Here is a 24,790-nt window from a genome sequence, read left to right as displayed (position 1 = left end):
GTAATAATCTCACCAATTGTTAAAACTGTCTTTCTGTGCAGCTCAGACTTTTTAGGATATGAGAAGAGGCTAAAAGTCACGAGTGCCCTTGGCATTTTCGGCCCAGCTGTCCTCCTTGTTAACTGATTGCCAGTTGAATGGGTGTGAAAGTGCTCAGTGTTCACACCTCCAAGCTGCTGAGAGGTCAGCATTGCCATTCATTAAGAAAGAACAGGCTGGGGGAGCTCAAATGACTTACTTATGGTTCCTCAACTTAAAAACCGGGACACGCAGGAACCAAGTCCAGACAGTCTCCGGCTTCCTAACACTGTACTTTCTCTCTACAGTGTGGGGTGGTTCGGAGCCCTGTGACTTCAGACCTGTGTTCAGCGGAGCCTTTCACTGGCCATCTCCCGCAGGGTACTTTTTCACAATCAGTTTTCTCGCAAGCAAAACGTGGAAAATAAGATCCACACCTCATAAGTTTGTGGCCAGGGTCACAGGCGAAAACAGCTCTTCGGAAACTCTAAAGCGCCGGATAAATAAGCACTGCAACACGCAACCACACGCGAAATCCTTTCAGCTGCCAGTCCCGGGACTAACTCCTGTCTCCTCCCCTCTCCAAGATCGCGGAGTAGGAAGGAGGATTAACCCCTAGGGGAGGAGTTCCGCCCCCCGGCCCCCGCCCCGCCGCCCACGCCTCTCCTTTGCACCTACACTTGCGCTCCCCAAGTCTCTCTCCTGCGCAGAGCCCTGGCTGCGCTTCCCTGGTCTGGCACTGCACGGCCGGGCGGCCGCCAGGATGCAGGCGCCGCACAAGGAGCACCTGTACAAATTGCTGGTGATTGGCGACCTGGGCGTGGGGAAGACCAGCATCATCAAGCGCTACGTGCACCAGAACTTCTCCTCGCACTACCGGGCCACAATCGGCGTGGACTTCGCGCTCAAGGTGCTCCACTGGGACCCGGAGACTGTGGTGCGCCTGCAGCTCTGGGATATCGCCGGTGAGCGCCGGGGGAGGGGGTCAGGGGGCTAGAGCGCCTCGCGGCCAGTTTCCAGTCTTGAGGCAGCGGCTTGCGGCCAAGCGTGAGATTAAAATCCCTAGGTCGCGAGACAGTTTTTCCTGGTGGGCTGGAAACTTAGTTTCAAAGAAAAGAAAAATGTTTGAAACTTCAAGTGCATTCCCTGGAGCTTTTGGGCTATTGCTTTAGCTCCTTCCCGCACAGTCCCCTGGGATCTCTCTGCCCAGAGCAGGCCTCCCCAGGGAACCTGAGGAAGATTGGCTGCAATTGCATTCTGCTCTCCAATCCAGCTCGTTTTCTGGGCGTGGGTAGTTCTGCCAATGACGCAGCCCAGTGTCAGGCACGGCCTTCCGTGCAGGGGCCGACCGAGGGGAAGCCCCTAGGCTGGGTCACAGCGGAAACCGGGATAGTTCCAGGCTAGCTGGAGTTTGCCCATTCCTGTCTTCCGTCGCTCACTTTATTTCAAATTTTGTCACCTTTCTCTCTGCCCTTAAGACAAAGGAGTTTGAGATTTTTTTTTTTTTTTTCTTTCAGGAAGCCAAGTACTTTTGTGTGTGTATGTCAGGGGCAAAGTATTCTTTCTCCCTCTCTTTCTATATTTCTATCTCTCTGGCTCTCAGTCTTCTATGAAAAGGAGATTGTGTATATATTTTAAGACCATTTTTATGTAAGGGCCTATGATAGCCTTATGATTTCTTGATTTGGCCCTAAAGTTTTCATTGAGAGATCTGGAAAATGAGAGTTTTTTTGTTTGTTTTTGTTTTTTACAATATTGAAAATCAGATTTTGACTCCACAGGTTTGTACCAGAAGTTAGGCCTAGTCAAAGGTGAGGGTGCAAAGTATCTACTTCAAGTATGCCTTGGACAAGGCTGTTTGCAACCTGGGCATGACCAACTCCTCATTACAGATTTTAGCCCTGCTACTAACTAACCTGCTCAGTGGCTTTGGACAAGTCTCTTCAGCTCAGTTGCATCATTGTTAAGTGGAAAGGAGTTGGGCAAGGGTCAGGGATCTTCCTGCTCAGAAGTTTTAAGGTCTTCTGGGATTCTCCATGGAAACAACTTCAAACAGTCTTACTTCATGGTCTGTGACACCAGGAACCTTTCTTTATAAGTGCTGGACCCAAACTAGCCACTGCTGTTTCAGAAAATGGGTTCATTTTAGCTGATGCATTTGATTGGAAACACTTTATCATGGCTTGAAGCCAGAACAAATGTGGAACATTTTTGAAAGGGCATTTGTGATCTGGGGACTTTCATGCCTCTTTAATCATAAACTGCCAGGACTTATTCTTTTAGCATGTGAACAGATGAACAGATTCATGCATTTGGAGTCATCTTCAGCTGCTCTAGTAGCAAGGGGGTTATCAGAGAACAGAAGATGTTATCAGCCACTGTTGGATGGGGCTTTTCATCTAAAAAAATTCTGTGTACTTTCTTGCTGCGTGTCATAATGTCTGAAAACCCTTCTGGCTTCATGAAAGTCCTCAGGATTCAGATTTAGAAATGGCTTACTGTTTAAACAGGGATGTAGCTGTAATTTGGATTTTTATGTACCATCCAGGTAACAGCATGACAGCAGACAAGTTCTATGTAGATTTTAGTCTCCTCACATAAACAGAGGAGATGGAAGGGTATAGTGATTAATAGCTCAAATTCCAAAGTGGAACTGCCTCCATCTGGATTCTTACTTTACTCTGCATGTAGTAGGCAATCTTAGGTAACTTCTCTAACCTCCTTGTTTTAGTTTCCTTACTTGTAAATAGGGAGAATGCTTTCTCCCAATAAATGACAGGTGAGCCACCAACAGTGCTAGTTGAAGGTGATCATGCCTGTTCTCTAGGAGATCTGCAAGGATTATTATCACACTAGCTAGCGTGTTTTAAGCCTGTATAAATGCTAGGCAAGAAGGATATGATATACAAGTGCTAATTAATTCCTAAAAAATTGTGATCCCAATATTACATATATATTTTGTCCCCAGGTTATCACCATTTTCAGTTTTGCTATTTTACAACATACTGTCAGGAGCAATTTAACTCCCAAGCTCGAAAGCACTTCGTTAGCCATGTTTGTAGACTGAAGTTGCAGTGGAGGCTATAGTCACAGAAGTCTGTATAAATAAGAAATCTGGAGTCTTGGAAATTTCTTTCTACAGATACTGTGGTGTTGTTATGTTCAACATCTCAGTAGAGGAGCTTGTTTTTCCCAGAGCTCTAATGCTCAGTGGTAATCTGTCTTCAGCAGCCTCAAGCCCAAAGGCCCTGTTAGCTGAATTAGAGATTGGACAGCAGGCACAGTGAATTGGGTGGAAGCTAGGCCACTGTGGGAAATGGTTGGAGCATGCATGTGCTCCACATTTCATGGTTTAAGCTGCATAGGGAGCCATGCGGGTAATGAGTTCATGTGAAATCCAGCCTCAACTGCCCACCCAGACTCCAGCCAGCCAGGTGTACCTTGTAGTACTTTCAAATCACAGCCTGTCTATCCAAGATAAGAATGCATCTCTCCCTCCCTAGTGTTCAACTGTGGTGTGTGCCTGGATAGAACAGGTAGTGGAGGTCAGTGGGCCTAGCTTTGAGAAGGTTGTGGGTGGTGAATGAGATAGAGAAGACCTGCACTATTCTGACAGGATATCATACACACTTGTTATTAAGGGAATCTTGGCTCAGCTAGACTCTTGATATTCACTTGGTTCAATGCCAAATAGGGCCCTTTTTATCCACTAAATTCCCATGATGTATCTCTTGTAGCTGTGTAGATTGGCCAGTTTGATCTTGAAAGACTCCAAAAAGTATCTCTAGGGTCTTGTGAGTAGGCCTTGAAACAAGGTGACAAATCCCACCAAATCCCATAGGGGACAGCAGTTGGCCTGGATTCCAGTGATTCCATGCTAGAGGGTCAGCTGGGTCAGCTGTGTGTTGAGAGGCTCTTGATAGAGTCAGACAAATGAAGTAAGTTTGCCTGAGGCCACCCAGCTAGTAGAGGAAGAGCCAGATTTGACGATGCCGTTTGCACTTGCTGGCCTGTGAGTGCCTGGCACACAGCTGGCCCACAGGGATTATGCATCCTTCCTTTTTAAAAGTGTTGTTTCATTAGTAGGTGGGTTAACCTTACCTTCTCCTTTCTAACTAGATTTTTGATATTATTAAGTACACCTGTGCATTCAGTGAAAAGAAATGAATTAAAATCTATTTCTAAATGTTTTATCTTGATTAGGATGTGAATTTATAAGTTTTTTTTTTTTTTTTTTTTTTTAATAGATCAATTAGGGAAAAGGAAAGCCAAAAGTTCACACTAGAGACTCTACTTTTTTATTACTCTCCAAATCCAGAGACTATAATTGCTTATTCACACTTTCAAAAAGAACTATACTATTTTGTCTAGAACTCTTGATGTGCTTTGGGACTCTGATGCAGGCATTGGGACATTTATAGGGATAGTAGCTAATATTTCTTAAGCCCTTACTGTTATACATGTCCAGGCATATTATAATCTATAATTTCCCAGTATAATAGCTGGTTAGGCCACTAGAATTTAAAATTGACCGTTGAATCTGTTTTCAAAAGATTTGCTCTACTTCCCTTAATTTAAAAACAGAACACTTCAGACTAGTCTAAATATATTCTAAATTATATATACTCTGAAAATATAATTAGGCAAACTGTGAAACCCTGCCGAACCTCAATTGTCTCATCTATAAAATGATTATTTAATTTTCCTGTGATACTTATTTTATGTTTTGTAGTCTCTGCAGGTAAAATGTTATATTATCACTGTACTCAGGGTATAGGTAGCACATGGTCATTTATTCCAGCTTCTTTACTTAGTAGCTTTGTGACTTGTGCGAGTTACTTAGCCTCTGTGCCTTGGTTTTCTGTCTGTAAAATGGGAATAATAACAATACCAGCATCTTAGAATTTTTATAAGGATTAAATGAGTTACTTCATGCAAAGCTCTGCCTGACACATAATAAATGCTGAATGAGTGTTAGCTATTATTCCTGTTATCATAATTATTATTACAGACTATTTTCACATACATTTTCCCACTTGATCCCCCAGCATTGCTGAGGGTGTAGACAAGCAGATGGTCCTAGACCCACTTTTTATTAAAAAAGATAAAAAAATGAGAGAGGTAAGAGACTTGCCTGAGATCATAAGTGGCAGAGAAGAACAGGAACAGTCAGTCTGTTTAGCTTCAGCTTACTTGTATGAGTGAGATAACCAAGTCTGTTGGTAATCAGAAAACCCAACTCTAGTTTTATATTGCTATAGTAGAAAATAAATTAAGTGGGCAGACAATTTAGAGACTGTTTCGAGTGTTTCTTTACCATGTAAAAGTTTGACTGCAGAGCTCTGCTAAATAACAAATGCCTCTAAATACTTAAAAGAAGATCTACCCTATAAGAAAAATATTTCCGCCCAAGGCACATCTGTACCAACTTCCTCCACCTAAGCCATATGACATGACAGCAGAAGAATACATTAACTGTCACATAGACAAAGTAACAGGATGAAGGCAGCCCGGTCCCAGTGTCAGGAGTCCTTGGACTAACTCTTCACACCAGCAACTCTGACACTTGGGTCACAGTGGTATGTTGTTTTAGGGTTTGTAAAGTGCATTCAGGTTGTGAAATTCAACCAAAGACAGGGTTCAGACTTAACTATTTCTTTAGTATCTATTTCTAAAAGACTATTTCTTCAAGCAGTTTTACAAGATGGGTCTTAAATGTCAAGGTAATAGGTCTAGGCATGTAGAAAGAGCTAAATTTGGCGATCAGTGTGTCAAATAAACCCCCCCCCCCAAATTTATACTGAGGCTGAGCCATGCTCCACTGGACAGTTTATTGCCTTGTTTCTACAGATTTTCTAAATACCACATAAAATAAGTGCTATGTGCTTATGGGTAAATAATGTGTACAGTGAGCAACAATGGTGAACTTTCAAAGTAGGAATGAGGGATATATGGAGAAAGTGCCTCAAGGCAGGACATGGTGCGTCATCTGGGTTTTAGAAGACTGATTCTGATAGAAAAGGAAGTAGCAGCATGATCAAGGAAAGCTAAGGCATTTGAAAGTGGGAGAGGATTGGAAAAAGTAGCTCTATATGTGTGAATGGTTTCTGTAGCAAATACATGTACATATATATAAAGTGACTGGTACGTGAAAGTACTTAGGTGAGGGGAAAACAAAGAAGGATAATAATTGAGTAAGATTTAATTCTTCATCCCAACTTCATCAGCATGACACAAAAACAAATCACTGTAACAATAAGTAAAAAGCACTGGTAGATGTAACTTCAAAACACTCTCATGGTGCAGAGATGTTGTCCACACCACATCCTCCTCCTCTCTGAGACTAAATCTGAGGAAGTTGCACGAAACCTTAGGGCTAGTATGATGTTTCCTGTGCTTTTACCTAGCACCAGTCATTCCCTGTCAGTGTGTCAGGGCTGCACAACTTGAGACAGAATTTCATCGTCTGGCCCTCTAATCTGGTCTCCTTCGCTTGAGGATCTCATGCATTCCCAGGGCTTTAACTCTATGCAGATGACTTTAAAACTATGCCTATATCCTTGACTACTCGTGAGCTCAGCCTTACAATTCCATCTTCCTGCTGAACATCTCTACAATATCTCACCTACACTGCCGGTGAACATGTGCATAACAAAGTTTGCATGAAAACAGGTTTGTTTTTTCTATTAATAAGTAATATGTGCTCAGTGTAGCAAAGCTGGAAAACAGAAAAGAAAAACAAGAAAGAAATACAATATATCCACATTTGCCCCACTTAATGATAAGTAGTAAATGATGCTATTTGTAAGTCTAAACTAGACATTTGTCCACATTCACTGGACTTTCTAGTTTGTGTTAACCAAAATACCTCACCCCCAGTCACTTAGACTTGAAACCTCTGCCATCTTTTCTATTCTGACCCTCATATGTCACCCGTCTCCAAGTCAGATAGTAAATATGCCTCTCTTTTCTCACTTCCATAGACCAGAGACAGCACTTTTTTACATACCTGTTCTGGTATCATAGCCTCTTAGCTAGCTCTAATCTCTACCTCCTCCAGTTCTCAGGTGTATCAAAGCCAAGTTTATCTTCCCAGAACATCTCTCTTTTGTATTGGCTATAGATTACACACGCTGTGATGAGAACAATGGAGGGGATGAGAGTAAAGTATTAGGGGGGCTGATAATTAGAAAATTAGAAATATGATAGATCCAAGTCATAGAGAAATTGAGGAATGGGTTTGTGAAGTCCTTGAATGGAAGAAGTGACTGGAATACTTGAGGCCTGGTGAAGTGAAAAGGAAACCCAGGGTGTCTCTCCTATTGTGGTCTTCTTGTGAGGAACACAGAAACTGTCATTAAAGGCTCAAGTGCTACTTATTTTTTTATTTGTTTTAAAATGCAGTTTTAAAACTTGAAGATTTGAGAAGTATAAGATCTTGCCTGAGAAAATTTATTAATTCACTTGATAAGCAGAGAGATTTAGGGGTGATCGAAATAGGTTGATATTTGCTCTTACGGACTTTTAGAGTCTGGTGTGGCATAAAGATATTTATTTCAAAATAATTATTTAGTCACTGATAAGTGATCTGATGGGAAAGTGTCAGGTGCTAAAAGAAAGTCAACCAGGGGACGTATCCTAGCCATAACATGGAGATGAGACAACATCATGCAGGCTTCAGTAATCTGACCTAGCTGAGGATTACAGTGTGTGAGAAAGGTGGTGTTAAGAGGGATGCAGCAGACAAATTAGGAAAGGTCATATATGCCGAATTAAATGTTAAGAGTAGTGAAAGTGAAAATTCCTTCTATTTACCAATTTATCAAAGCAATATTTGCAATTTAAATACTACAGTAATTCTAACAAATAGGTCCTCTTATATCCTGTTTCATAGATGAGGAAGCTGGGCCAAGCATAAGTAGAACATGACATTTGGTACATAATTGTTGCTTAGTAAAAGGGGTTTGGTGTTAAGCAGCCACTGAGGTTCATACTAACGTCATCACTCATCTGGTAAATTTTTGAGAATAGATGTTTTGACTTACACTTAGAATCCTTTCTCTTCCTCTTCTGATGATTCACTTTGGAGAGTCCTTGAAAGCTTTCAAACCATTGAGAAGCTTTATTTATGTTACTTTCTTAGATTCTGAGATGCATATTCCCAGAAGGATACAGTGGACATATTGCTCCTGGAGTGGGAATCAGGTTTATTCCAGCAAGGGAAGATCCTTATCTTCTAGGATGGTGAACTAGACTGATGTCCTTTAACTTGGCAAGGTCAAGTCTGAGACTTTAGCCTGGGGTTCTGAATAATTGAGTTTTACTCATTTTTTTCAGCTGTTCAGGAATTTAACTAAGAATTTATGTGATCTTAAATTACTCTTTGAAAATAATTTTGGTTTTAACTTCTACCATTCTCTCCTTCCTTTCATTGCCCACTCTTAAGTACAAAATTCTGTCTTTTCTACCTTATAAAATAAATATCTTTTCCGTTTTTTCAATAGCCACATCTTCTTCATAACTCCCCGGAACTGTTGCAGCAGTTGCCGCCTGCCCATGCCCTCCTCCAGCTTCCCTGCCCATCAGTTTGTAATCAACAGTGGTGATACCCCTCATCATGGTGCTGTTCTCCAGTTGATATTCTCATTTGGGATCCATCAGTGGAGCCACAGCATTTTTAGAATTAAAGGCTGAACTTTTTAGCATGACAGTCAGGACCATCATAACTGTCAATCATTTGCCATTCATTCCAGTCTTCTCTCTCACATCTATGATTTTTACATTCCAGATCTTACAGTGGCCCCATTATACCTACCTTCCCCTTTATGCTGTGGCTCACATGGTTGTCTCTGGCTGAAAAAAGCACATTCCTCTTTTTAACATAGGTAACTCCTGTGGGTCCTTTTCACTCTATCAATATCACCTCCTCCAGACTGTCTGTTGAAACCATGAGACTCGGGGAAATACTTTCTCTGCTCCCATAAAGTTCCATGATTATTCCAGATAGAAATATTTTACTATTGCATTGGAATGTCTTTTTCCTCCAAAGTGTATCCCTGGGTCCTAATATAGTATTTGGACATGTGGTAGGGACGCAAGGAGTATTTGTTCAATAAAAAGTTTTTCAGTCAACTATTGCATCAGTGCCTTAATTCTAGACATATCATTGATCTAAACATTTCTTCAATAAAAAATAGACTTCTGTTCATGATTGAAAAACTTCATAACTTCATAAACATTAATATATAAAAGTATAATTTAGAATTGAGAAATATAGCAACCACTTTTTTTTCAGGTTTTATTTTATTTTATTTTATTATTTATTTATTTTTTATTATTATACTTTAAGTTCTAGGGTACATGTGCACAACGTGCAGGTTTGTTACATATGTATACTTGTGCCATGTTGGTGTGCTGCACCCATCAACTCGTCATTTACATCAGGTATAACTCCCAGTGCCATCCCTCCCCCCTCCCCCCTCCCCATAATAGGCCCCGGTGTGTGATGTTCCCCTTCCCAAGTCCAAGTGATCTCATTGTTCAATTCCCACCTATGAGTGAGAACATGAGGTGTTTGGTTTTCTGTTCTTGCGATAGTTTGCTCAGAATGATGGTTTCCAGTTGCATCCATGTCCCTAGAAAGGACACAAACTCATCCCTTTTTATGGCTGCATAGTATTCCATGGTGTATATGTGCCACATTTTCTTAATCAAGTCTGTCACTGATGGACATTTGGGTTGATTCCAAGTCTTTGCTATTGTGAATAGCACCGCAACAAACATACACGTGCATGTGTCTTTATAGCAGCATGATTTATAATCCTTTGGGTATATACCCAGTAATGGGATGGCTGGGTCATATGGTATTTCTAGTTCTAGATCCTTGAGGAACCACCATACTGTTTTCTACAATGGTTGAACTAGTTTACAGTCCTACCAACAGTGTAAAAGTGTTCCTATTTCTCCACATCCTCTCCAGCATCTGTTGTTTCCTGACTTTTTAATGATTGCCATTCTAACTGGTGTGAGATGGTATCTCATTGTGGTTTTGATTTGCATTTCTCTGATGGCCAGTGATGCTGAGCATTTTTTCATATGTCTCTTGGCTGTATGCATGTCTTCTTTTGAGAAATGTCTGTTCATATCCTTTGCCCACTTTTTGATGGGGTTGTTTGTTTTTTTCTTGTAAATTTGTTTGAGTTCTTTGTAGGTTCTGGATATTAGCCCTTTGTCAGATGAGTAGATTGCAAAAATTTTCTCCCATTCTGTAGGTTGCCTGTTCACTGTGATGGTAGTTTCTTTTGCTGTGCAGAAGCTCTTTAGTTTAATGAGATCCCATTTGTCAATTTTGGCTTTTGTTGCCATTGCTTTCGGTGTTTTAGACATGAAGTCCTTGCCCATGCCTATATCCTGAATGGTATTACTTAGGTTTTCTTCTAGGATTTTTATGGTATTAGGTCTAACATTTAAGTCTCTAATCCATCTTGAATTAATTTTCGTATAAGGAGTAAGGAAAGGATCCAGTTTCAGCTTTCTACTTATGGCTAGCCAATTTTCCCAGTACCATTTATTAAATAGGGAATCTTTTCCCCATTTCTTGTTTTTCTCAGGTCTGTCAAAGATCAGATGGCTGTAGATGTGTGGTATTATTTCTGAGGACTCTGTTCTGTTCCATTGGTCTATATCTCTGTTTTGGTACCAGTACCATGCTGTTTTGGTTACTGTAGCCTTGTAGTATAGTTTGAAGTCAGGTAGCGTGATGCCTCCAGCTTTGTTCTTTTGACTTAGGATTGTCTTGGCAATGCGGGCTCATTTTTGTTTCCATGCAACCACTTTTCTTAAGGAGACATTCTGTTTGTTTGTTTGTTTTCCAACTGTAAAAACTGGGAAGTGTCCTTAAATACCATTCTTAAAAGCTGTGTTTTTTCATTTAACAGTCTCCATAATTTGAAGTGAAATGTCATTCATTTGGATGTCAAATGGCAAAACTGTATCTTTTTTATGATTTTAGGGTATATTATATAAAGTAATAACTTTTTGAAAGGTAATTTTACAGAGTTAAAACCCTGAGTACTCATCAAAACCATATCAGTCATTTTATGGATGAGCAAGCTTGATCTGGAAGGGAGGCGACATTAGTTTCTCAGGCCCACAGAGCTTGTTAATGGTAGAATTAGAACCAGAACAGAAGATTATCTGGCTTATTACCAAGGAAACTTGAATAATTAAAAACGTATTTTTTAACACTAGGTGTTTGGGTGCTGTCTTCAGCATTGAGGTATAATGATAATCAAATTGGGAAGGCACCCAGTCCTGTGGAAATTCATACAGTGGAGAAGAGAAGATAATGGCATAGCACTGGGGACACCCGAAGTCATCCACAGTTTGTCTTTAAATAGCATTTCTAATACCATTTTCTCCCTCCCTCCATGATGAGGTCTAAATTTCAACCATTGGAACTCCTTGCCATTCCTGGTTCATTTGCATGCTTCTTGTCTCTGAGCCTTTTCTCCTGCTTGCCCTGCTGGTTCATGTGTCCTTCCCTTTGGAAGCACATCCAAATCCCACCTGATGTCTAAGACCCATCTGAAAGGGCAACTCCTCTACAGAGATTTTCCTAGTTCTCTCTGTCAGTAGTAACTTCTTCCTCCCTCGAGTCCCATGCAACTTTTCTTTCCTTTGTTTGTAGCACTTCTCCAGTTAAGCTTTGTGTTACAGTTATTTTCTACCTATCCAGATTTGCTTCCTGATTTTTAGTAAATCCTGCCATGAGTTATTTGCTGCATAATTTAATGAAATTTACTGTAGAGTCAGCAAAGAAGTAGAGAAGAAGAAAGCACCAAGAATGAGGAGAACCTAGCAAGGGCAGGCGTTTGGAAGCAAGAGGTAGATAATTTAAGAAAAGGATAATTAATAGTTTCAAATGTTTTATTACTTTTTGCACTGAGTCTCTACTTTTTGTAGTTTGTGTTATTCTGATGTATTATTTAACCTTTGTTCCTTATCACTTTTATTTAAATATAACTGTCAATTAGTTTATCAGCCTTGCATAAAACTGCTCTTTTAAGAAGAGTGATGAAAACTTACTGATTTAAATTATTCTTGATTAGACTGTTTTCCCATAACATGCTATAAATAGCCACTAATTATTAAGTGTCAGGCATAGTTCTATGCAATCATATGCATTATTTTATTTACAGCTCATAATGAGCTTATCTGATGGACACTGTTGTTAACCCTACTATAGAGATGAGAGAACTATAAACAGGCCAGAAAACAGATAAGCTAACAAGCACAGAAAACTTTTCAGAAGTCTTACCAATAGTAAGAGGTAATGCTGGGATATGCACTGAAATTTTGTCTAACTACAAATCCCATTTTCTAGCCACGCTATTCTGCTGTTTCCTAATGCATGATAAACAGCATAATAGTTTTCACATCTCATTGTTTGTTATACATTGCATTTAGAAGGTGCTCATTATATATTTTAAAATAGTAATTTATTAATTTTAAACTGTATACTTTTGGATAGATCTAATAATTGAATGAGTTGAATTTTTTGCATGCATTATTGCTGGCACCATGTGGTTGGTTTGACTTATTAACAGTCATCTTCATATACTACTTTTAGGCAGGAAAACCACTGTGCCTGAGGGACTCAAGTCTCTAGTTTAAAAATTAAAGCTAAGAACAGCTGTGGTGCTTGTTGGTATCAGAATAAAAAGATTTATAGGGTGGTAGAAGGACCTGTATGCATGTATTGTGTGATCTGTGTGTCTTAAATTAAAAAAAAAAATACACTAGACTCTAGAGGCTACAGCACAAGTTCTCAAACTTTCTCAGTTAACCGCATCCAAATCCTCAGTGTTAATTTTTTCATTGTGCCTCTAGGCCAAAAGCACTACCTAACAATCCTGTTCATTAAATAGCACCAAACAACTTAGTAAGTGTTACGATCTAACAACTTAATAGTCATAAGAAAAAAAAGAGAATATATAATTTAAAAGAAAATTATTTTTGTTTCATTTTTAATCACTGCAGTTTACTATAGGCAAGTGTACGACTCTGGCCGTGAAACACCCTCTCAAACCTTTGAGCCGGAGTGGATGCCACTACCATACCACCCTAATTTCCTGTTTCACATTGATTTTCACATGATTTTTGCTTTTCATCACAGAAACTTCCAAACCCCAGTTTCAAACAGATATAATGACATCAAAAGGAATGTATGTAGTGTTAACACTGTGAACTACCTCAAGCTAGTAGTTCCTGGGGTGTCTAATGAATCTTGAGTACTACTGTATTTGCACTGAAATTTTAAAATACCCTCTTTCACCCATGTGAGTTCACCATGGCATCCCCTAGAGCACCTTGGCATATATTTTGGGAGTTATAACTCTAAAGGAATCTGGAAATTCCTTAAGAATGAAACCTTTAGAGTTCAGGATCTCTTGGAGGTTATTTATAAAAATGTATTTAATGGCTACTGACTGGTATTGTCTCAAATGCCAAGTAATTCGAAAGTAGGTTTTTAGTGTAATACATTTGAGCTTACAGTTCAGAGGTATTTTAGGTTGTTTATTTATTTAATTATACACATGAGATGCTGGTCCTTCTGTCTTGATTCATCCATGACTTGGTTTCATTCCTTCCCCTCTTTATCCACTGTTGGACCTTACATTGCTAAATTATCTTTTTATCTCCATCCACATGAGTTATTTGCTTAAGCTGGTAGCACTGGACTCCAGTCTAAAATTATTCTGAGAAAAAATCTGTTGAGCTACTGTATTAGTACTCATCTTCACATACACACATATATATCACATGCACTGCCTTAAATTTAAATATACATTCAGAATTTAATGAGAATAGTTTTGAAAATGTATTTTAAAAGTAGATCACTATAATCCATCCACCTTTTGTTCTATAAGGTAATTATGAACAACAATAAAGCCAACATTTACTTCTTCTGCCATCTTATTCTCTTGTTAACTTTAGCTTACTTAACTCAATATCCTTCATCTAGCTTTATCTTCTTGTTGAATAGAGACAAATTTTGCCTGTAAGAGATGGTAACTAACAGTAGGGTGAAATGAGAGTCATTGATTATTGGGGAACTAAGGAAATTGCTAAAAGAGTTTGGGTGGTTCTGAAGAGTTGGGTGGTTGTGAACAGATATTTTTCAGATGGGATCTTAATAATGACAGAAGTTCAGTAGGCATAAAAGTAAATGAGTTAGATCAAAGATCTTCTTTTATTCAGCCTACTCCTTTTCCTTCTGGGGTTCCCTCTTGCAAATAAGAAATAAATATTAATTGTTATTTCATTATGTAAAGAGTACTTGTATTACTAGTTCTATTCTATTCTGGAAATGCATTGTGAGCATAAACTAACAGCCTCTCAGGGTACCTGTGTCATGGAGACACAGAGTATAGTAATTGAGTAATTCTACAGTGGACTCAAGGAGTCTACAGTGTAACTGGGGACAGAGGCTGCACAGGTTTGCAGCACATAAAAAGAAGTACAAGGCAGGGCCTGATGAAGTGGTTGAGCGAGTGAGCCAGTTAGTCAGTGCTGTGGGAATATGGAAGAGTTAAGAGATGAGTGTGAGTCCAGGCAGTATAAAAGTCTCCAAGAAGGTGGGGCTTGGGTACAACCTTAAAGAATGGGTAGAATCTGGTTAGGTGAAGGATGAGGGAGAGGGTACCTTTCAGTGGTAGTAGATTTGCCATGGTATGGGAGTAAGTGGAAGCAAGAAGCAGGACTTAGCAGAGCCTAGCAAGGCATAAGTTGGGACAAAACCTTGACCTCAGTCTGAAAATTAGCCTTTAACTTGTAGATCTAAGAGGGCAACCTCAAAAATGCAACAGGAGGTCAGAGGGTAGAACGGAATCATCATGAAGGCAAGGATTTTTTTCTAGTTATTAGAACATAACTAGCTAACCAGCTGTATGTTCTAGTTATATGTTCCTAGTTATAATTCTGGAAAATTATAGGGATTAAATTTTTTTTTGTTAAATGAATGAATGAGATTAGATGAGATGAAATTAGACAATCCTAACTAAAGTGATTTCAGTGGTAGTGGAAAGAAAGTGATGAATGCAACAGACCAGACATGACAGAAAACTCTTAAATACCTAATAAACCTGCAAGTATCCACTGGGAGAAGAGTAAGGAATTAAGAATTATTCCTTCACTCAGCATGGGGACCATATTGAATGCTTACTATATAGAGTGCTGTGCTTGTCACAGGGGCTGCAGAAATTTGGTTCTGGCTATGGGGTGGCTTGTTATTTTGTAGGGGAAGATTGTACCAGGTGAGTTCTAGGATATACACCTAGGTGACTTGGAAAAATGGTGATTAATTTATATGTTTCTGTCATTGGTTTGATGGGGCAAAGCCACAAAAACAGATGAAAGAGTTTCTGAACCACCACCAGACTGTCAAATAGGCTTTTATCAAAAACTGGAAATAACCACCATCACTAGGATGTCAGCCTGACTCTAATTTCAGTATGTGGGTTTCCCCTGAGCTTTCAAAACCAGCATAAGCCATTATGATGTCAGTGTCCTTTAGACCATTGCAGCAATTATAGTTTATTTTTCTTCTAGATTATTGTGCAAGGTCCATATTTCCTGTTGATTATATATTTACTTTATGTTTTCCATACTGTTACAACCTAGAAATATAGAGAACATCTTGGTGTCACTCTTAGGTCTACTGATTGTTCTATGACCTCAACACATGTATCATTTGTAATAGAGTAAATTGATTCCAAGGTAGTATTTCTTAAGAAAATGAGAATGATTATGAAAGCATAATAATCCAGGCTGAAACTTGTTACAACAGATATGCACATAACTCTGTTGGAATAATGTTAATTTTCTCCTCCAATAATCATCTATTGATTATTTACTGGAATTTGGAGTTGAGTATAGAGTAAGTTCATCAGTATGCAGCACTGATTTACAAATACACGATAAGGCATTTTAGAGGAAGGAGGAACCTTAATTGAATTTATTTCCACCATACAATCTTGAGCTCTTGTTGTATCCTAAAGGTGGAGAAATAAGCCTTGGGTTTTGCAATATCAAAACATGGTCAGTCTGCTCTCCAAGATTTTCAGTGCCTTGGTTAGACATCCAAGCATGAATGCACAGCATAATAAGTGTCAGTGGTGTAGAATTTTTAAAATTCTGTGGGTTCATAAAGAAGAGATTCAGTGATTCCAGCTGTCAGGACAGGGAAGTATGCACAAATGTGGTGAGATTTAAGGGCACATTTGAAGGATGCATAGGATTTTATTGAACAGAATGGGAGTAGAGATGAGGAGGGAATTCAGGCTTTGGGCACAAAGATGTAAAAAGACAAGAGAATCTGGAAAGTAATTTAGGATGTGTTTTAAAAATAACAAGTAGTCCAATGGGACTTGGCCATGGATCACTTTGAAGGAAATGACAAGAGTTTGAAAAAGTGGTCGGAACGAAAAATGTACTACTACATTAAATCACATATCAATGAAGGTGTATTTTTCTTAGGCATATAAGAGTCACTGAATAGCTAAACCAGCAGAGAGTAATGGTAAGACTTACCTTTTGATAGTGGATTCTAATGGAGATAGAGGTTTTCTTGTCTTTTTTCTAAACTTTTATTATAGATTCAGGGGGATACATATGCAGGTTTGTAACATGGACATGGGTATATTGCATGATGTTGAGCTTTGGAGTACAAATGACCGCCTTACTTAGGTAGTGAGCATAGTATCCAATAGTTTTTCAACCCTTGTCCCTTCTTCTCTTCTCACTCTAGTAGTGCCTGGTTTCTGTTGTCATTATCTTCGTGTCTATGATTACCTGATGTATAGCTCCCACTTATAAGTGAGGACATGCAGTATTTAGTTTTCTGTTCCTGCATTAATTCACTTAGGATAATGGCCTCCAGCTACATCTATGTTGCTGCAAAGGATATGATTTTACTCTTTTTTTTTTGGCTCCATTATATTCCATGATGAACATGTACCATGTTGTCTTTAACAAGTCCACCATTGATGGACACCTAGGTTGATTCCATGTCTTTGCTATGTCAGTAGTACTGCAATGAACATGTGAGTGCACTTGTCTTTTTGGTAGAATGATTTGCTTTCTTTTGGATATATAGAAAAGAATGGGATTGCTGGGTTGACTAGTAAGTAGTTCCGTTTTAAGTTCTTTGAGAAATCTCCAAACTGCTTTCCATGATGGCTGAACTAATTTTCCTTCCCACCAAAAGTGTATAATGCATTCCCTTTTCTCTGCAGCCTTGCAAATATTTGTTGTTTTTTGACTATTTAGTCAATGGTAAACCATTCTGACTGGTGTGAGATGGTATCTCATAGTAGTTTTGATTTGCATTTCTCTGGTGTTTAGTGATGTGGGATATTTTTTCACATTTATTGGCTGCTCATATATCTTCTTTTGAGAACTGTCTGTTCATGTTTTTGCCCATTTTTTAATGGGATTGTTTTCTGCTTGTTCAGTTATTTAAATTCCTTATACAGTCTGGAAAATAGACACTTGTTGGATGTGTATTTGGTGAATATTTTCTCCCATTCTGTAGATTGTCTGTTTACTCTGTTGATAGTTCCTTTTGCTGTGCAGAAGCTGTCTAGTTTAATTGGTTCCACTTGTCAATTTTTGTTTTTGTTGCAATTGCTTTTGAGGAATTAGTCATAAATTATTTCCCAAGGCTGATATCCAGAATGGTGTTTCCTAGGTTTTCTTCTAGGTTTCTTCTAGCTTCAGATCTCACATTTAAATCTTTATTTCATCTTGAGTTAATGTTTCTATATGGTGAAAGGTAGGAGTCCAGTATCATTCTTCTGCATATGGCTAGACAGCTATCCTGGCACCATTTATTGAATAGGGTGTCCTTTCCCTACTGTTCAGTTTTGTCATCTTTGTTAAAGATGAGATGGCTGTACTTGTGAAGCTTTATTTCTGGTTTCTCTATTCTGTTTCATTGGTCTATGTGTCTGTTTTTGTAGTAGTACCATGCTGTTTTGGTTACGGTAGCCTTATAGTTTGAAGTTGAGTAATGTGATACCTCTGGTTTTCTTCTTTTTGCTTAGTATTACTTTGGCTATTGGGCTTTTTCTGATTCCATATGAATTTTAGGATAGTTTTTTCTAGTTCTGTGAAAAATGATGTTGGTAGATCGACAGGAATGGCATCGAATGTGTAGATTTTTAGGGGGCACTGTGGCCATTTTAACGATATTGACTCTTCCAACCTATGAGCTTGGAATGTTTTTTTCTTTGTTTGTATCACCTATGGTTGTTTTTAGTAGTGTTTCATAGTTCCCTTGTAGAGATCTTTTACCTTCTTCCTTGGTTAGATGTATTCCTAGGTATTTTATTTTATTTTTTTTATTTTTATTTTTATTTTTTTTGCTGCTATTGTAAATGGGATTGTTCTCTTGATTTGGCTCTTAGCTTTAACATTATTGGTGGATAGAAATGCTATTGATTTTTATACATTGATTTTTGTATCCTGAAATTTTACTGAAGTCATTTATCTGTTCTAGAAGCCTGAAATTTTACCGAAGTCATTTATAGTTCTCGGAGTCATTAGGGCTTTCTAGGTATAGAGTCATATTGGCCATAAAGAGAGATAGGCTGACTTTTTGTTTTCCTATTTGGATTTTTTTATTGCTTTCTCTTGCCTGATTGCTCTGGCTAGCACTTCCAGTATTATGTCGAGTAGGCACAATGAGAATGGGCATCCTTGTCTTGTTCCAGTTCTCAAGGAGATTGCTTCTACTTTTTGCCTGTTCGGTACCATGTTGACTATGGGTTTGTCATAGATCATTCTTATTATGTTGAGGCATGTTCCTTTGATACCTATTTTCTTGAGGGTTTTTATTATGAAGGGATGTTGGATTTTATCAAAAGCTTTTTCAGAGTCTATTGAGGTGATCATATGGCTTTTGTTTTTAATTCTATTTATGTAGTGAATCACATTTATTAATTTATATATGTTGAACCAACCTTGCATCCAGGAATGAAGCCTATTTGATCATAGTGAATTGACTTTTTCATGTGCTGTTGGATTTGGTTTGCTAGGGTTTGGTGAGGAATTTTGTGTCTATGTTCATCACGGATATTGGCCTGTAGTTTTCTTTTTTCATTGTGTCATTGTCAGATTTTGGTATCAGGGTGATACTGGCTTTCTAGAATGAGTTAGGGAGGAGACACTTCTTGATTTTTTGAAAATAGTTTTAGTAGGATTGATACCAAGTCTTTTTTATATGTCTGGTAGAATTTAGCTGTGAATCACTCTGGCCTGAGACATTTTTTGGTTGGTAGGCTTTTTATTACTCATTCAATTTTGGAAGTCATTATTGGTCTATTCAGGGTTTTAATTCCTTCCTGATTCAATGTTGGCAGATTGTGTGTTTCCAGGAATTTATTCATTTCCTCTAAATTCTCTAGTTTGTTTGCAAAGAAGAGTTAATAATAGTCTCTGATAATCTTTTGTATTTCTGTGAGATCAGTTGTAATGTCACCTTTGTCATTTCTGATTGGGCTTATTTGGATCTTCTCCCTTTTTTTCTTTGTTAATTTGGCTTGTTGTCTATTGATACTGTTCATCCTTTCAAATAACCAACATTTGCTTTCATTGATACTTTGTATGTATTTTTGGGTCTCAATTTCATTCTGTTATGCTCTGATTTTAGTGTTTCTTTTTTTTTTCTGATATTACATTGTCAATTTAAGATCTTTCTAATTTTTTTAAATTAGCCATTTAACACCATAAACTTTCCTGTTTTTACTACCTTTGCTGCATCCCAGAGATTTTAGTATGCTGTCCCTTTTTTTAAATGTATTTAAAATATTTTTTAAAAAATTCTCCTTTATTTTATTGTTTATCCAAAAGTCATTCAAGAGCAAGTTGTTTTCATTTCCATGTCACTGTGTGGTTTTGAGAGATTTTGATATTGATTTCTATTTTTATTCCACTGTGGTTCAAGAGTATGATTGTATGTTTTCAATTTTTTCAAATGTACTGAGACTTGCTTCATGTATGGGCATGTGTTCAATCTTGATACGTTCTGTGCAAATGAGAAGAATGTTTATTCTGTGGTTGGCAGGTAGAGTATTCATAGATGTCTGTTAGGTCCAATCGGTAAGTGTCAAATTCAAGTTCAGAATTTCTTTGTTAGTTTTCTGCCTTGATCATTTGTCTGATACTGACAGTGAGATGTCAGAGCCCCCCACTATTATTATGTGGTTGTCTCTGTCTTTTCAGAGGTCTGGAAGTACTTGTTTTATGAATCTGACTACTCCAATGTTGTATGCATAATATATTTAGGACGTTAAGTCTTATTGTCGAATTGAGCCCTTTATTATTATGTAATGCCCTTTTTGGTCCTATTTGGCTGTTGCCAGTTTAAAGTGTGATTTATCTGACATAAGAATGACAACCTGGGCTCTTTTCTGTTTTCTGTTTATGTGCTGGATCTTTCTCTAATCCTTTACTTTGAGCCTATGGGTGTCATTACATGTGAGATGGATCTCTTGAAGATAGCATATGAATGGGTTTCGTTTGTTTCCGACTTGCCATTCTGTGTCTTTTAAGTGGGGAGCTTAGACCATTTACATTCAAGGTTAATATTTATGTGTGAGGTCTTGAGCTTATCATGAAGTTATTAGCTGGTTTGCTTTGAAATATAAGTTTCTGTTGTGTGGTTGCTTTATAGGGACTGTGGGCTATGTACTTAAGTGTATTTTTGTGGTAGCCAGTATAGTTTTTTCATTCCCATATTTAGAACTCCCATAAGGATTTCTTGTAAGGCCGGTCTAGTGATAACAGATGCCCTTAGGACTTACTTGTTTTGAAATGTTTTTAAAATCTCCTTCACTTACGAGCTTAGTTTGGTAGGATATAATTTTTTTTTTTTTTTTCTTCTTGAGACAAAGTCTTGCTCTGTCTCTCAGGCTGGAGTGCACTGGCACGATCTCGGCTTACTGCAACCTCCGCCTCCCAGGTTCAAGTGTTTCTCCTGCCTCAACCTCCCAAGTAGCTGGGACTACAGGTGTGTGTCACCACACTCAGCTAACTTTTGAATTTTTATTAGAGACGGGATTTCATTATGTTGGCCAGACTAGTCTCGAACTCCTGACCTCATGATCTGCCTGCCTCGGCCTCCCAAAGTGCTGGGGTTACAGGCATGAGCCACTGTGCCCAACTGGGATACGACATTTTTGATTGGAATTTCTTTTCTTTGAGAATGCTGAAAATAGTCCCTCAATCTCTCTGGCTTGTAAGGGTTCTGCTGAGATGTCCACTCCTAGCCAAATGGGGTTCCCTTTTTATGCAATTTGACATTTTTGTTTAGCTGGCTTTAAGATTTTTTTCTTTAGCATTGATCTTGGACAATGTGGTGACTATATGCCTTGGTGATGTTCATTTTGTATAGTATCTGGCAGGTGTTTTCTGGATTTTTTGTGTCTAAATGTCTTCCTCTCTAGCAAAGTTAGGGAAATTTTCTTGAATTATCCCCCCAAATACGTATTCCAGGTTTTTAAATTTTTCTTCTCTCTCAGGAATAATTTGTAGGTTTGATCTTTTTACATAATTGCACATTTCTCAAAGACTGTCTTCATTTAAAAAATATTCTCTTTTTTTTATATATGTGTGTCTGGGTTAGTTCAAAAGACTAGTTCTTAAGCTCTGAAATGGTTTCTCTGCTTGGTTTAGTCTAGTGATAACGCTTTCACTTGTATTTTGAAGTTCCTTAAGTGAGTTGTCCAATTCCAGAAGCTGTGATTAATTACATTTTAAGATTTATCTCCTCTTTCATTTTCTGGACTGCTTTAGAAGTTTCTTTTCAATCTTGTGTTGGATCTCATTGAGCTTCCTTGCAATCCATGATTTGAATTCTTTATCTGTCACTTCTGAATTTCTATTTTCATTAGGGACCTTTGCTGGAAAGCTAGTGCAATCCTTTGATGGTGTCACTGCATTCATATTTTTCAGAGTGTCAGGATTTTTGTGCTTGTTCCTTTTCATTTGGAAATTTTGGCACTTCTAATTTTTATAATTATTTTCATGTTTGTAGGATTTTTTTTCTTTTTCTTTATCTCCCTATCATACCATTGCTATTTTTTTCTTTCCCTTTTCCTTTTCCTTTCCCCCACTCCACTGGGTCTTTTGGTTTTGCTTCTGTAGCCTTATGTACTTCTTTCTGTAGGTTTTATATTGGGCTGTGCAGTTTGACCTATATGCCAGTAGACAGTGCTTATGCATGATAGCAGGCTGTGGCCAATGTGACTACGTATATACTTGATCCTTGTTTACTGGCAGAAGCTCTCTGTTGCCTCAGGCAATGGGCTGATTCTTGGAACGCACAGTTGTCTGAGCCCCCTGCTCAGCCCAGGGGATTGGGGGCCGCAATGGGTGGGGCCAGACCAGGTAGGTTCATTTACAGGTCTCCTAATGACAGGGGCAAGCAACTGTGCTGCAGGAGAATCTGGGGAGCAGCCACCAAGTGCCCAGTTGTGTACCTCAGCATCAGGCTGGGAAATCTCGTTAGCCCCAAGTGCACTGCATGGGAAGGGTAGCAGCCTATAAACCCCTAATCCAAGAGAGTAAGTGCTTCAGATGCCTAGAGATCTGCCTGGATATAGAGCAGAAAGGCTATCCTTGCACCACAATCTCTGCACAGGAGGGGTGGGATGGCTCAGGCTGCCAATTCCAGTGAGCTGGTGCTCCTAATGGCTGGAGATGTGCCTGGGCATGGAGCAGAGAGTGCCTCATTGCCTCATGGTCTATGTTCAGAATAGGTGTGGTGGCTCAGGCTGCTGAGCCAGATGAGCAGGTGCTTTGAATGCCCAGAGATCTGCCCTGATGAGAAACAGAGTTTGCCTCCCTGCACCAGGATCACTGCACAGGATGAGTGGTGCAGGTCAGACTGTTGCTCCAGGTGAACAGGTTGTCTGAATGCCTGGAGATCTGCCTAGCCACGGAGTGGAGAGGGACTTGCTGTACCATGATCTATGTCTGTCATGGGTGGGGCAACTCAGGCTACTGGTCTGGTCAAGTGGGTGCTTCAAATGCCTGGATTTCTGCCTGGGAGTAGAGCAAAGAGGGCCCTGCTGCACCACAATCTCAGGCGAGCAGGCTGGACACCTGCAGATTGGTTCCAGATTGCCAAGCTGGCCTAGATACAAGTATTACTGCCCAGTAGAAACTGCAGCTTTATCAGCTCTCCTCCTGTCCCAGTGTTGTGACAGAGGAGAACACAATTCCAGCACCTGCTGCTGAGGGGCTTTCCACAGTTCTGGCTGTGGAGACTCCTACACTTCTCTAGAGTGAGTGCCCTGGTCTCTGGCTAGAGATTAAAATGAATGGCTGCCTTGCTACGCACTCGGATTAAAAATGGCATCCTGATCTTGGTCCTGGGTATGGGAAAATGTCTGCAGCTTTTCCTCACGTCTTTCTCTCACAGTGTCTCCAAGAAACTCTGTAAGTTAGCTCTAGGGCTTGGGAGATACAAAGTGCTTTCCCTTGGCATGCTTTGCTGGGATCCCCAGTGGAAAGGCAGGTCACAGAAGGAGGCTCTCTGCCTCTCTCATGTACCTGAGTTTCTCTCACTTTTATTAGCTGGATGCCATCAAAGGGGCTGTTTGCCCATGTTCCCCTCCCTGGGATTTGGGGCGTCCTTCAATTTAGGTTGTTCTGGTGGATTCCCATTTTCCTTCTTGAAATAAAGCCCATACAGTTGGCCTTTATGCACTATCTTGCTATTTCCACATGGCTGAGGCACGCTACAAGGCTCTAATCTACTATCTTGGGGGAAAAAAAAGAAATAGCAGTTTTAAGACTAGGTCATACACTAACATCATGTAGAGATAGCTTAAAAATACAGATTTCTGATCTCTTCACAAAAACAACACAATAAAGAATCTCTGAGAAGTGCAACTCAACTAGGGATGGGTATTTCTTAGGCGCCAGAGTGATTTCTTATGCTGCCAGAATGGCAACTGCCTGAAGACTTATGCTTACATTTATGTTTATATTTGGGGAGAGAGACATTGATGAGAGCCTAGATACTGAGATCCCCATTTAGGGAGCTGCCAGGGGTCCAGGTGAGGAGCAATGAGGGGCTGAGCTGGAGCAGGAGCAGTGCTGGGGGAGAGGACGGGCAGAGCCAAGGGCTACCTCTGAAGTAGAAATGTTAGTTGGATACTGGAGTCTCTTTGGTTGAAGGAGTGAGGAGGGAGTTAGAAGATGACTTGAAGTAAAAATATTGCTAGATACACATTATAGCTGTGATGCTTGTGTGTATTTTTAGCTGAGTCTGTGGCACCAAATGGACCATTTCAGGCTGCTGGTACAGGGGGCCAAAGTTTGATTTAATCTAAGGCATGAGGAATGGGCCTTTGAGATCAGCCACACCAAGTTCATTTATAGATAAGAAAACTGAGTCTCCGGGAGAGAAATACATGTGTCTGAGCCTGTTCTGGTAACCAGTGAGTAAAATTAAGACCACGTCTTTTGACTTTTCAAGTTGGTATCTTCTGCTGTGAGATTATGTAAATAGTTCCTGCAGCAATTATATTAACTTTTGTGATTTGGTTGATTGCTTTCTCATTTAACACCCCTCATAGCTTAAAGCTGAATCATGAGCCACATCTACACTGCTATGAAGTGTGTATGTAAGAGCATTGGGGACTTATGTGGTGAAGTGGATTATTTTCAGTGCAGTAATCCAGTGTGACAAAAGTTTAGA

At 39.3% G+C, this 24,790-nt stretch overlaps 1 protein-coding gene across 1 annotated transcript in view; it reads left to right on the top strand.

The window, feature by feature from the left end:
- Positions 1-704: 704 nt before the first annotated feature.
- The window catches only part of RAB38 (RAB38, member RAS oncogene family), a 62,452-nt gene continuing 38,366 nt past the window's right edge, over positions 705-24,790 (top strand). The window contains exon 1 of the mRNA XM_025357039.1: positions 705-983. Within this exon, the coding sequence (XP_025212824.1) occupies positions 782-983 (202 nt within the window). The 5' untranslated portion in view covers positions 705-781. The remainder of the gene's footprint in view (positions 984-24,790) is intronic.

This window comes from Theropithecus gelada, chromosome 14, assembly GCF_003255815.1.
Source record: "Theropithecus gelada isolate Dixy chromosome 14, Tgel_1.0, whole genome shotgun sequence".
Taxonomy (NCBI): Eukaryota; Metazoa; Chordata; class Mammalia; order Primates; family Cercopithecidae; genus Theropithecus; species Theropithecus gelada.
This window is presented reverse-complemented; position numbering and strand designations above follow the sequence as displayed.